The sequence below is a fragment of the Calypte anna genome, chromosome 1 (assembly GCF_003957555.1).
Source record: "Calypte anna isolate BGI_N300 chromosome 1, bCalAnn1_v1.p, whole genome shotgun sequence".
Classification (NCBI taxonomy): Eukaryota; Metazoa; Chordata; class Aves; order Apodiformes; family Trochilidae; genus Calypte; species Calypte anna.
Window position 1 is genome coordinate 182437729 of NC_044244.1, and position 14394 is coordinate 182452122.

The 14394-nt window shown below is 46.2% G+C and overlaps 1 protein-coding gene across 1 annotated transcript; it reads right to left on the reverse strand.

Moving 5' to 3' along the window:
* Window positions 1–10687: 10687 nt before the first annotated feature.
* On the reverse strand, window positions 10688–12821 carry LOC103536238 (vitelline membrane outer layer protein 1). Its single transcript, XM_008502379.2, is given in 6 exon segments — window positions 10688–10868; window positions 10870–10977; window positions 11509–11534; window positions 11537–11587; window positions 11589–11615; window positions 12651–12821. Coding segments are annotated over 6 exon segments (564 nt in total).
* Between the last annotated feature and the right edge of the window lie 1573 nt (window positions 12822–14394).

Below are 14394 nucleotides of genomic sequence, written 5' to 3' on the forward strand. Positions count from 1 at the left end.
GTCTGTGCTGCAGCCTGTGTCAGTGTTCTTTGTGTGTGTGCCTGTCTGGAATATGCTCTCAGCCCTACTGTCCAAGCCTGCAAACATCTGAAATGTTGGAAGTCTACTTTGGAGTTGATTAATGTTCCTGGAGGCTTTAAGTATAGGGTAATAAAGGCATGGACCTCATTAAATGACACTCTTAAAACAGTGGCCATATGGTATCCTGCTTTCCCTGACTGCAATGACATCTGCTAACAATAAAAGAAAAAATAAAGGTCATGTCAAAGTTTGTGTGTTATTTCCCTGAGTTACAGAAAACATCCTTTCCTAAAATTCCCACAGCACCAAATGTAATGACTCATTGCTGCTGTTTATTCCTTAATGAAAAGCTGCTATGTGGGGGTTTCAGTTTTATGAGAACGGTTCTCACTGGCATCACTTTCATAATGATTGCTTCATGGAATGTTTGGGTCCAAGTATGGGCTTAGAGGGCTAGAAGTACCTTGGGGTTTCCAGTGGTGAAAGCCTCTGGCTGTTTCCAGCACCTACTGACTCATACTTGAGGAGAAAACGAGTGGAAAATTCCAGGGAAACTGCTGAATGTGCCAAGCAGGAGAAGCGATGAAACTCCAAGGTTTAAGACAGAAGTAGGTGATGTATGTTGTGGTACAACCAGAGCAACATAAAGCAGAAAGCAACTTCCAGCTACGTCATCCCATGCTTCCCACAGCACTACTGGACACGTAATTCTCTTTCACCCTATGTCATTTGGAAGCCAGAGGGAATTATAATTACCCAGATGAGTGATGTCCAGCTTTTAGCTGAAACTTGCTAAGAAAATAACCTTGTTTTTCTGAGGGCCCCTAGTTACAGCCTAATATGTGCTCCTAAACACTGCAGAGCCACAATTAATACTTTTGTTGCAGATATTACTTCTGTGAAAGGAGATCCTGCCACCCAAAGGAGACACTAATCCAAAAAAAGAGGCATGTCACAAAAGGTAAAGCTGCTGTAGGAAGATGTGTGGGGATGATGGTCTCAAAAATGACCAGAGTCCTGGAGTACCTCTTCTAGAAAGAAAGACTGAGAGAGTTGGGCTTGTTCAGCCTGGAGAAAAGAAGGCTCTGGGGAAATCTTATAATTGAATTTCAATGCTTAAATGGAGCCTAAAAGAAAGTTGGGGACAAACATTTTAGCAGGGCATGTAGTGATAGGACAAGAGGTAATGATTCTAAACTGAAAGAGGGTAGATATTAGGAAGAAATTTTTTCCTTTGAGGGTAGTGAAATGCTGGAGCAGGTTGCCCAGAGAGGTGGTAGAAGCCCCATCCCTGGAAGCGTTCAGAATCAGGCTGGATGGGGCTCTGAGCATCCTGGTCTAGTTGAAGATGTCCCTGCTCTTTGCAGAGTTTGGATGAGATGACCTGTAAAGATCCCTTCCAACCTTAACCATTCTGTGATTCTATGGAAATCAATTATCCAGGGCCCTATAAAGAGTGATCCTAGGAGTGACCTTTTATACTCTCCTGGGCTGCAGTGGCCTGTGGCCCTGTGTTGGAACACCTCTCAGGTCTTGGGTGTGGTATAGACTCCCTGAGGTTCAACACCAGGGTGAGCTCAGTGTTCTCAAGTCTCAGTTATTGCCTTCTGATGAATGAGTATGCATCGTGGGTACTTGCTCTAAACTCCATAAAAAGGACATTTTAATTATAGACTCACCTCTTCAATCCACCTCTCTAACTATATATGTGTTTGAATATACACATTTTTCTTCACATGAGTGGGTGTCTGTATTTCACTGGATCCGAATATCTGTCTGCCCAACTGTGTTAGTAATATTTTGTGATTACACACATGCATAAATATATATTTTGATTTAGGGTATCTTTTAGTATGTCAGTGTGAATCTTGCCATCTTTGAATCTGTAATTAAGTCACTGTTTTAATTATAAAATAATTTCCACTGAATCACTTGCTTAATCTTTACACTGGTTAATGATTAAGTGCTGCTAAAATGCACTAACATTTTGATGCACCTCACCCCATTAATAAAGCTTGAATTGCTGCTAAATTATAAATGTGTCAAAATATTTCATCAGTGACAGCTGGAGATGCCTCCTTTCTACCAGCCTTTTGATCGAGATGTGGGTGACCTGACACATAGGCTGCAGCCTAGCAATAAAGATTTCTCTACAAGTCTATAGACAATATTACCTCCTAACTTGCTATTTCTGTGCTGTCCAGGACAGCATCACCTAACAAGGCCCTGCACTTATCTGTCAGTTACATTGACAGCTTCAGCACATTTTGATCCCCAACATAATTCATTCCTCCTGTGCAAAGGAATGACTTGGGTCCTTGTAGCTGTTGTGGCTGATTTAAAATATATTACTCATTTTGCATGAAAAATAATGCTCAATGCATTTGGCTGTAGTGGCTGCCCTGTGGCCATTTGGTGATCTTTGGCTCAGTCCCATAGAAATCTTATATTTTTTGAGGTATTTCCAACTCACTAATTGGAAATAGTATCAACCTACTGTTCAACATTCAGGATGCTAGTTAGAAAAATTATCCAGATGCAAATGCCTTAGTTAAGGGTTGTCTCAGATATCACATTTCTTCTCAGAGCTGTAGGAGTTCGTGTGAAAAGCCTTGGTGAGAGAGGGAAGAGCAGAAATCCCACAGCTCTTAGATGCAGGTTGAGACTCTAGGTTACCTCCAACACTAAACCCCTTATATACAAAATAAGGTTGTGCCTGGCTTCCAGCTTACAACCAGCTGCTTACACCCCAAAGAAAGAGGTAAAAAGAGGTAAAAGGTTGGAGAAAACTGAGTTTTGTGGATACCAGACCTAACCCTCCCGACCCAACAGCAGAATCATTCTTGATAACCTGGAGCAATTCCAGGTGCTCATAGCTTTTTCCCATCATTTGCCATTGATGTGCAAACAGTGAACTAATAGTCTTTAAGCCCAAGGAAAATAAAGACTGGGTGTAAGTGACTTAAGAGGTTTAAGCAGGACTAGCACAGCATAAGGTAAGCGAATGGTGAACAGGTGTACTTTTTTTTTTTTCTTTACTTGATTTTATCCTAAGAAATGTGTTCAGTAAGCTGACAATGTTTCATGCTTACTGGACAGCACAATCAGGGTTGCGTTCTGGATCTTCTAGGATGTGTGTAAAATCAGCTTCAATATTTGGACTTTGACTAACGTCCCTTTACCCAAAACCCAGTCTGGCAGTACAGTGTAAGGTGGGACAGACAATAAGAGCATTGGAATTAGGAACCTCACCATTTGCTAGGAAGGTTCTGTTGATAAGGACAAGAATATGTCTCCAGAGGTATGGATATGTGCAGAGAAGTGATGGAGGAAGAGCCTCGGAGAGGCACAGCAGCACTGGGCAGCTGCAGGAGGATCCTGCTCCATCAGAGCATCAGTGGTTATGGTACCTTGCCTGCCTGCTCAGGGCAGTGGGCTGCATTAATAACACAGATGCTGGTGATTTGTCCTGCTTTTCTTTCCTGTCAGGATGTGATTTTATTGTTGTTGGGGTTCTTTTCACCTAGCATCAGCACACAAGCTATTAATGAACGTGTCATGCCAGCAGGACTCTTTCATTATCTGGGCTCCCAGCAATCCAGCCTGGACACCAGCTTCTACCAGACTGCATTGTGAGGAATTTCTATGGGTTATTTAATTAATACAGTAAATACAAATGGCAAATTAGGCAGAGATATCAAACCTGAACTTTGGGCAGGGATTTTTTTCAGCTCAAGAAAATAACCCTAGTATCAGAATGTTTTTATGTTTGTTTTATGTTCTTTATCCCTGTTGTAGTGATTAGGAGATGGGATCATGTGGCTTAACCTAGCAGGCAGCTAAACACCATAAAGCTCACCCTTCTCCTGCATAGTGGGATGGGGAAGAGAACTGGGGAAAAAACAAAACAAAACAAAACAAAAAAGTAAAACCTGTGGGCTGAGAAAGAGACCATTTAATAGGACAGGAAAGGAATGGAAAATAGTCTTAGTATAAAACAGGACACAAAACAAGTGATGCACAATGGAATTTCTCACCACCCACTGACCAGTATCCAACCAGTCCCTGAGCACCTGCCATCCTACCCTGGCCAGTTGCTCACAGTTTTATTGCTCTCTGTGACATTCCTCTGGCCAGCTGTCCCAGCTGTGTCTCCCTCCCCAAAGGCTGTGGACACTTGTGCATCCTCAGCCTCCTCACTGGCAGGGCAGTGTCAGAAGTTGAAAAGCCCTCAACTTGGTGTAAGCATTGCTGGGCATCAGCATCAGTGTGCATAACAACGTCATTCTCATCCTAAATCCAAAAACCAGTATTATAACCCTCTTCTAGGAAGAAAATTAACTCTATCTCAGCCAAAACCAGTACATATCTGAAAGTGCTACCAGGAGCAGAAAGAAAGAGGTGTAATAAAGGCATCAGTTTAGGTTTTAAAACATTTCTGTACTAAGTGGAAGATGCAAGACAACACTAAGTAATTTTTAGGCCTATTACCTTATTACAGATGTCAGAGATGCATTTAGACAAATCTGGTATTGAAGAGACAAGCAATGGTTTAGAGAAGCAGGAAAATTGGGTGCTTAGAGAGTAGCTTGTTTTTTGACAGGCCTTTTGTGATGAATCAGAAAAAAAGCAGCTGCATACTGAGACTTTGGAATATGTTCTACGAATGCAATCAGACACAGATTCCAGCAAGATGTTGAAATCATAGAACTGTCTTGGTCTTGTAAAATCAGAGATTACTTGTACAAATTTGAGGATACAATAATTTCTCTCCTCTCCTCTCCTCTCCTCTCCTCTCTCTCCTCTCCTCTCCTCTCCTCTCCTCTCTCCTCTCCTCTCCTCTCCTCTCCTCCTCTCCCCTCCTCTCCCTCCTCTCCCCTCCTCTCCCCTCCTCTCCCTCTCTCTCCTCTCCTCTCCTCTCCCTCTCCTCTCCTCTCCTCTCCTCTCCTCTCCTCTCCTCTCTCTCCTCTCCTCTCCTCTCCTCTCCTCTCTCTCCTCTCCTCTCCTCTCCCTCTCCTTCCTCTCCTCCTCTCCTCTCCTCTCCTCTCCTCTCCTCTCCTCTCCTCTCCTCTCCTCTCCTCTCCTCTCCTCTCCTCTCGCTCTCCTCTCCTCTCTCTCCTCTCCTCTCCTCTCCTCTCCTCTCTCTCCTCTCCTCTCCTCTCTCTCCTCTCCTCTCCTCTCCTCTCCTCTCCTCTCCTCTCCTCTCCTCTCCTCTCCTCTCCTCTCTCTCCCTCCTCTCCTCTCCTCTCCTCTCCTCTCCTCTCCTCTCCTCTCCTCTCCTCTCCCCTCCTCTCCTCTCCTCTCCTTCTCCCCTCCTCTCCTCTCCTCTCCTCTCCTCTCCTCTCCTCTCCCTCCTCTCTCGCTCTCCTCTCCCTCTCTCCTCTCCTCTCCCTCTCCTCCTCTCCTCTCCTCTCCTCTCCTCTCCTCTCCTCTCCTCTCCTCTCCTCTCTCTCTCCCTCCCCTCCTCTCCTCTCCTCTCCTCTCCTCTCCCCTCCCTCCTCTCCTCCCTTCCTTTCCTCTCCTCTCCTCTCTCTCTCCTCTCCTCTCCTCTCCTCTCCCTCCTCTCCTCTCCTCTCCTCTCTCCTCTCCTCTCCTCTCTCTCCTCTCCTCACCTCTCCTCTCCTCTCCTCTCCTCTCCTCTCCTCTCCTCCTCCTCTCCCCTCTCTCTCCTCTCCTCTCCTCCTCCCCCTCCTCTCCCCTCCTCTCCTCTCACCTCCTCTCCCCTCCCCTCCTCTCCTCTCCCTCTCCTTCCTCTCCTCTCCTCGCCTCTTCCTCTCTCTCTCCTCTCCTCTCCTCGTCCTCTCCTCTCCTCCTCCTCCTCCTCTCCTCTCCTCTCCTGCTCCTTCCTCCTCCTCTCCTCACCTCTCCATCTCCTCACCTCTCCATCTCCTCACTCTCCATCTCCTCACCTCTCCATCTCCTCCTCCTTCCTCTCCTCTCCCTCTCCTCTCCTCTCTCTCCTCTCTCTCCTCCTCTCCTCTCCTCTCCTCTCCTCTCCTTTCTTCTCCACTCCCCTATCCATTTTTGTTTTGTTTTGTTTTGATTTTTAGTAATATACTTCAAAATCATGCCAGAGAGAAGAAAAATGAGAGGTGATGTTTTTTCTTTACTGTCCCCCCTGGCTGCCCCCTGTCCCCCTGCTTGATACTGGGAAGCTTTTGAAAGATACTCTTATCCCCTGAAATAGAAAGAGGAGAAGCCATCCTGCCTAAACAAAACCAGATGCCTAATTTAGAAGAACTCTGACCACCTTTGCTATTATTTCTTGGCTGAAGTATGTTATTGAAATGGTCATGAAACTCCAAGTGGCTCTAAAGAGCAGTGGTGCTGGAGCTGGTCCCTGTGAAGCCCAGGGAGCAGATGGCCTGCCTCAAAATGTGTCCTTTCCTCCTCTTCATCAAGGTTGGAAAGGTCCAACAGACTTTCATCAGATCCTTCATAGATGTACAAAAAAGCCTGCTCCAAGTGCTGTCAAATTGGCATGGGTGTTGTGATGTCCCTTCACTGTTCTTGCCAGCACCATTTGAAACAGAAGTAAGAGACAGATTATTCCTAAATCAATTTCTGAAACCTGTGTAGGCAAGGCAGCTGCTCCCCATGGAAATGTCCCTGGAAATACTTCACTGTGGTGAAGCTGACAAAGCAAGGGAGTCTCAAACACAGCCTTGAGCACTAGGAAGCATGGATCTGAAGCCATGGCAGGCTGAGCTGCATTTGTGGTAGAGAGACCAAAGAGAAGATGTGAAAGATTAAAAAATAAAAAGGAAAGGGGAAAACATTCAGGTCAAAAGAAATGAGGGATGGTACTGAGTTGCCTCAGGAGACAGAGCGCCCTTTTTAACTAACAGACTTTCCTGAGGTAAGAGGATTACATCAGTTTGTCTTGAAATGGCACTTGACAAGGGGTGAAGTATCTTTTATAATATCATATAATAAACTGTTCAGTCCACTTAAATATCCTTTCTATCTGCTTTACCCACTGGAAACATGTACTTTAGCAATTCATTAACCTCTCTTTCTAATTATTGTGGATGTAGGCAGCACTATGCTATGAACCCCACAGAACCACTATACAAGAAAATTGTGTTTTATTGCTCAAAGTACAGGGTTTGTTTATGAATAGGGGCACAGAAAAGTCAGACAGAGGTAGCTGGTTGCACCCTTCCTTGGATTTACTGGAATAATTACTTACTCAGAATTAGCTACTACTTCAGTAAGGATTTTATTACAGGTCAAAGGCACGCTTGTAGAAATAAAAACAAACCTCCCACTAAAAATAAAAAATAACGGATAACATCTGATACAGTGTTTCTACTTTCAAGGAAAACATAAATAAATACTTCATTTAAAATGTTTCAGAGGAAATAAGCTGACTTGGAAGCGCTCTGAACTTCAAGGGCAATTTGCTCAATGGGGATCAGAGTTCAAACTTTGCAGCTCCCGGGATGTATTAGATTTTTTTTTTCTAAAGGGAACATGGTGGGCTCAGGATGAGAATGCTGATAAGAGCAAGAGTGCTTCTAGGGCTGAAATATCTCCCAGTGTGGTTTGTTATCTAGTCTAGACTGGAATCCCACACTTCTGCTTACAGAGAGGAAACAAGGAATTTTCCAAGAGCAGTTTTGAGGCTGACTCCTGTCATGAAGTTTGTTTAAAATGCCCCGTGCCTGCTGGGTGAGTTCATGCTGTCTAACACAAGCATTTGGCAGGCTCTTTGAGGACAGTGATTTTCCAGCTTTAGAATTAATTATTTCAGCTCATATTATCTATAGGCAGTTTTAAATCCACTTGTTTCAGAGCCTGTGAAATGGCTCATGACACTTGGTATCACGTCAGGGATGTCTGAAGGCTGCTGGGGGAATCAAGCCTTGGAAAGCAATGGGGAAGAAGAAAATGTTTTATGTCTTCCTTCATTACTCCTAGAAGAAACATTAGGGAAATTTTTTAAGGGATTTTCCGTCCTGCACTATTTTATTTCTCATGTTCATTCTCTCACTCCAGGAAAGGAGTTCCAGGTGTTTATGAGAGGGGTAACAGGACTGTAAACTTCCTCAGAAGTGATCTGTCACCTCACACAGAACATAAAGACAAAGCCCTGCAAATGTGTGTGCTGGAACTGCAACAAAGATTAAAGCATGGACTACCCTGCTGCTCACTGGCTGCACAGTGTCAAGTGCCACTGGTCCATTACTGAGATTTTTTACTTACTAGGTCTGTCACAGGGATGAGTAATATGACAGTGATATAATAATACAAAGGTATTATAATACCTCTTCAGACACTGAGGACAAGAAATCCCATCTCTTTTTTTTTCTCAGTGTATTTCAGAGTACTCTAGGGGAACCTTTTTTTCCCAGGAGAAAGACTGAGTTAACGAATTTTCCTAGTATATTTAATTTGTAAACAGAGATTCCCATAACAATACTGAGTTACCACAAGAGTGCCTTTATCTCTTAAAATCAGATGCCCACCCATGAAGTATGTACCTGGCTGCCAGCTCATGTACTCAGTGGTTCTCTTTTGATTTTAGATCTGATGCTGTCCTGAGATACAGGGGGCTTTGCAGGGTGTATGGGGATAGTATGTGGCTAAACCAACAAAGCAGGCAATAAAAATATAACCACTTGGAGTTTTGAAATCCTGTTTTCAAATGACTGGGTGGAAAGGGTTAAATATAACATGGAAATATACCTGTTGAGAGGCTTCTGCTGGCTGCAATGCTAAGTGCCAGGCTGTGCATAGGAATGCATAAAAGCAAAGGATGGCACTGCTATTGCTTCAGAAACCACTGGAACATTTGGACTCCCAGCATGGAATTAAACAAAGGGATTAGACAGGGATTAAACAAAAATTACCTGTGTCCTGTGTGTTCCAGATATTCAGTGTGTTCACAGAAACTATTGACTCACAGGTGCTACCAAGGACCATTCAACAATGTTCCTTATACCCAGCCTCCCAGTACCTGAAGGGGCCTACAGGAAAGCTGGGGAGAGACTTTTTAAAAGGGCCTGTAGTGACTGGACAAGGGGCAGTGGTTTTATGATGAAAATGGGTAGATTTAGATCAGATAATAGGAAGAAATTCTTTAGTGTGAGGATGGTGAGACACTGGAACAGGTTGCCCAGAGATTTCTCATGCCCAGGGATGTCTCATCCCTGGCAGTTTCTGCCTCCTCTTTGTACTTCAGCTCCTGAAAAAAAGGGTTTGTTGTTGAATCTTTGCAGTTCACTCAAGAACTCTCCTCATTCTTGCTGTTTGTACTTTTCCTCCCCAGGTTCTTCCTGTGCATGTGGACCATACAGACCCTCCAACCGATTTTTCCCTATGTAACACCTTGTGAGATGTGTGTTTGTGGCTACTCCTCGTCCCACTGTTCTTATCATGCCCAGAGTCCCCATATGTGAGGTGTTTCCCACAGCCCCAGAAAGCAGGACAAAACATGAACTCCAGAGGAGAGTTTAGCAGGAGATCTTGGCACTGAAGGAGATGATGGTGGGTTCAGGAAGGATACTTATATGATGATGCATTTCTTACTTCACTGCGTGAGAATTACTGCAGTCTGGGAAGCAAAAATCCTCCAGGTCCCTGACTTGCACCAGTGCAGGTTTGCTGTGCTGAGCAAGCTGGGTGGAGAGGCACAGAGCTGCATGGTGTTTGAACCTACTAATGGATGGATGAACTGAATGTGTGATAATCATGTCCCCACAGCCTAAGCATTATAATGGAGAGAGGGTGAGGAGATCCCCTTCCTCTCCTTTGCAACCAGAGTTTCAGCCAGAAAATGATCACTCTTCCCCTCCTTCATTCTCCAGTCTTTACAGTCCTGCCTCCCACCTTACCTATAGGTGTGGGGATCCTCTGTGCTCACTCCCAGAAATTTGTTAGGTTATAAATTTGCTATCAAGCCTAACCACAATGAACACAGAGACCCAGTGAGGATCAGAGTGGCAGTAACAGGTTAAGCACCCAGTAACCTCAGTCAGCAGTGCCAGCAGAGCCCTAGGCCTGCTCCCTGTGATTGCTGGAGGAGAAACCAGCCCTAGACCCTTGGTGAAATCCACAGAGCATCACGGTCCCCACCCCCCAGCACCCTGCAGATTAGGAGAGCCTTTGCACCTACATACCTATGGGTGTGGGGGATTGCAAGGAAAAACATTTGGGGATGTTGTACAGGTACAATTGTTACAGTGCTGGCACAGTCTCTGTTCTGACCCCACATGAGAGAGCAGCAGCCAGCCCCAGCAGCCCAGAGCAGAGTGTTGGCAGCTGGAGTGGGACCCAGAACTACAGTGTGTGTGGGGTGTGTGTGTGTGTCTGTCTGTCTGTCTCTGTGTCTGTGTGTGTGTCTGTGTGTGTGTGTACCTCCTGGTAACCTGGCCTCAGCCTTGCTGCAGGCTGGATGCTGGAGCCAGGAGGTGCAGCAACCTCAAGTCTCATCTGGACCCTGTTCCTACTTAGAAAGGTTGGACCAGATGATCCTTGACATTCTGTGGTTTTATGATGATCCACTGGAGAAAGAATGCAACACCCTAGTGCTGTAGGCACAGGTTCTGGCTACCATTTACAAAATGTGATGTAGAAAAAACCCACACTGTTCCTTGTACAAGGACATATCCAAGTTTTAATGGTGATTGCTTTGTAATGCTGGCATGGGGTGGAGTCAGGTTCATTCACAGCAGAAGACTTTCATATCATTGAGCTGTGTCATCCTCGGGCCCTGGGGTCCCTCCACTTTTGTTTTGGGAGCCCACAGATGCCCCGGAGGTGCAGCTGCTGCTCCATGGCCAAAGTGACCTCCCGAAAGTCCCCATCCCTCCAGCCTTGTTCCATCAGAGCAGGCAAACTCACGTGTTGGCTGCTGTGTCATCAAGCAGGTACTGCTTGCCTTCCACTCTCAGTGAGAAGGAAACCAGCTTGCTGCTGGGGCAGAGCTGGACCTGGGTCCAGTTTCCCCACCTGTCAGAGAAGAAAACAACACACCAAGACACGTTCAACCTCTGCTGTGTTGCAATCAACATTGCAATTTGCCTGGGATCCTGGTAGTCCTTGGGCAGGGGGATCCACTCAGGATGTAGGTTTCCTGTGGGAACCTGTATCACTCTGCTTCTCCATCACCCCCCCAGACACCTGGCCACCATCAGCCCTGGTCTGACCTATTGCTCGCAGGACCCCTGGGAAATTTCAGCTGCTTGCTTTGTCCCCATTATTTAAACCATTGTCCATTTTCAATGAGATTGAGAAAAAGAAGAAAGTACTGGTTTAAGGTCTACATTTTTTGAACTCTCCTTTGTCTTTCAAAGTACTGTTCCTTCTCTGGGATCCAATCTACCCTAAAGCCCTTCAACACTTGTGGCCAGAAGCACCTCAACTCCCCTCTTCAAGCAAAGTGAGGAGATATCTTCACAGGGAGTGTAGGTGCTCTGTTTTTCCCTCATGCCCCCAGAAACTTCACCTGTAAAGGAGGATGAGAAAGTGGGTGCTACTCACCGCCCCACAGAGGACTCAATGGACTGTGGCCATCCGTGCACAACAGACGGATGCCATTCAGAGCTGTGTCATCAGCAAAACAGCCAGAATCCATGGTAGGGGTCCACCTTAGAAGAGGGAAAAAATGGGATAAGTCAGCACCCTCCCACTTTTAAAGGAAGAGAAGAGAGAAGAGAGAAGAGAGAAGAGAGAGAGAAGAGAGAAGAGAGAAGAGAGAAGAGAGAAGGAGAAAGAGAAGGAAGAGGAGACAAGAGAGAAAGGAGGGAGGAAAGAGAAGAGAGGAGATGAAGAGGAGAAGAAGAGGAGAGGAAGAGGAGGAGAGGAGAGAAAGAGAAAAGAGAAGAGAAGAGAAGAGAAAGAGAGAGAAGAGAAGAGAAGAGAAGAGAAAGAAGAGAGAAGAGAAGAGAAGAGAAAGAGAAGAGAAGAGAAGAGAAGAGAAAAGAGAAGAGAAGAGAAGAGAAGAGAAGAAGAGAGAAGAGAAGAGAAGAGAAGAGAAGAGAAGAGAAGAGAAGAGAAGAGAGAGAAAGAGAAGAAGAAGAGAAGAGAAGAGAAGAGAAGAGAAGAGAAGAGAAGAGAAGAGAAGAGAAGAGAAGAGAAGAGAAGAGAAAGAGAAGAGAAGAGAAGAGAAGAGAAGAGAAGAGAGACCTCCTGGTGAGTGGTGGTAGGAGGCTCTGAGGACAGAGCCAGGCACAGGCAGTGCTGCTGTGAGGCAGCTCCATGGTATTTCTCAGGAAGCCCTTTTTGCTGCTTCCAGCCTCTGCGTTTTCACCAGACTGCAGAGCAGAAGCTCCAGACACAGCAATCTGCACAGGGTTATGCCCACCCTCCTGCTGCATGCTGTGACACCCAGAGATGGAGTGCTGGCAGATGGGAGTTGACCTAGAGCCTTAGGATGGGATCTGCAGTACAGACCCCAGGTCTTTTCTTACTCCTTGGACTCTTCTCCTAAGAAATTGCTCTCTGGCAGAGAGCCTGGGGAGTTACTTGATGCTAGAGATTTCTTGCTGATAAGCCTGCATGAGCCGTGCAAATACAATGCAAACTGCTGCAATGGGACAATGTGTTGTGGCCAACCTGCTGAGACCAGAACAAGTTTCACAGCAGGGTTTTTCCCCACCCCAAAAGAGGAGTGGAAAACTTACCTTCACTGCAAATCCCTTTGCATAGCCACTGGGGCAAAACTCCTGCTGCCCCCAGCAGCCCCAGGGACCTCCATTGGGCACTGTGAGGGTGGACTCATATTCTCGTACAGCTCTGCCCCCAAGGCAGCAGGACCCCAGCAGGCAGAGGATGGTTGGGATGAGCAGCTGCATCCCAGGGTACCTGCTCAGTGCCTTAATGCATGGAGATGGTGGCAAGGGGGGAATTTATGAACGAGGAGAGTGGGGTGGAGTCCCTGGGGAGTGTCAACAAACCCATGGGGAATTTCTAGTTGTTGCTATGTACTGCTCCTCTTGGCTGCCTGTCCCTCAGTGGTGGGGCCCACCCGCCAGGCAGGGCTGTCACTGGTACCTCCTCACCCAGGGGCTTGCAGAGCTGTGAACAGATGTGGGTGTGAGGGGGGAGGCAGAGCTGGGACCATTCCTTGAGAGGTGGCGTGGTTTTTGAGGAGGGTCCTGGAAATGCTGCAAGGAGGGTGTTGGAGAGAGTGAGGTGGGAAGAGGAGTGGTGGACTAGAAGGGAAGAAACCTCTGACAGGGCTGAGGCAAAAATGGAGGTGGAAGGGTCTCAGGGTCCTTCCCTTTGTGCAAGTCCTCACTTGCTTTCCTCTTCCTCACTTTCCTCTTCTCCTCCCTGTCCTATTGGACCTGAGGAAAGTGCCTGCCACTGGCAGCCATTGCATTTGCACTGGGACATGCACTAAGTGTAGGGGACTACGTAAAGCATGGCAACCCCTTCTCATGAGACAAGTGCTCCAGCTGCAAGTCCTCTTGTGTGGCCTTCCTTAACTCAGTCCAGTTTATTCACATCTTTTCCTCTACTGGGGGGCAAAGGAATGGGAGCAAAACTGCAGTCTCATCCTATGGACTTCTATGGACACAGCTTCCAGATGCTCAGATGTACCTTTAGGAGCTGTTACAGAGAAGCCGGGAGGTTCCAAAGGACCAGACCCTACTTCTGCTGTTGTTTCACTCTCACAAGAGTGAGCCTTATTACTCCAGAGGGCCCTTGCCAGAGAAGAACCTCTGCTGACAGCAGAATTCCATGGGTATCCCGTGAGGAGCTGTGGGGTAGGAGGATAAGCTGCTCTCAGTCCCATTGGATACTCAGTGATCCACCTGGGAGAGCTGTCCTGTGAGAGCTTTACCAGCACTATATCCTACACTATAAACACAGCTAACACAGGGAGGAGTTATTCCAGGCTTCAATTACAGAAAAATGGAATAAACTGTTTCTGTAATAGCCATTTTGCAAAGGTGAGGGAGGAAATGTTTGTTGCTTTCAGTTGGAATACTCTGATGCTAGCCTTTGGGTAAGAAACCCAAGTTACAGCATCCCTGGGAGACAATGAGGACAATGTCTCTTTGTGTCATTGTACCCCATAAGCAGCAGGAACCTGGCAGAAAGGAGCCACCAGGAATGAAGGACTGTATGGTCAGGGTCCTGGTCTGGAGAATGTACAGCTCATGGATACATTGACACTTCTGATGAGATGAAACTTTCTAAGCTTGAGGTGTCGACTGGGTTTCCTCATAAGAATGGCAGCAACCACAGCAAAAGCAATGCCCCATTGCCAAGAATCATATCCAGTAAAGCTGTGAAGAAGTGATGTGGTCAGCCCTCTCTTTTAGCCATGCCAGCTGCATGGGAGAGGCCTTTCAGATGTGGAAACTTACAGCTTTAGGCTGAAGTAGTGGCAGAGACACATAGAACTGTAAAAGGATC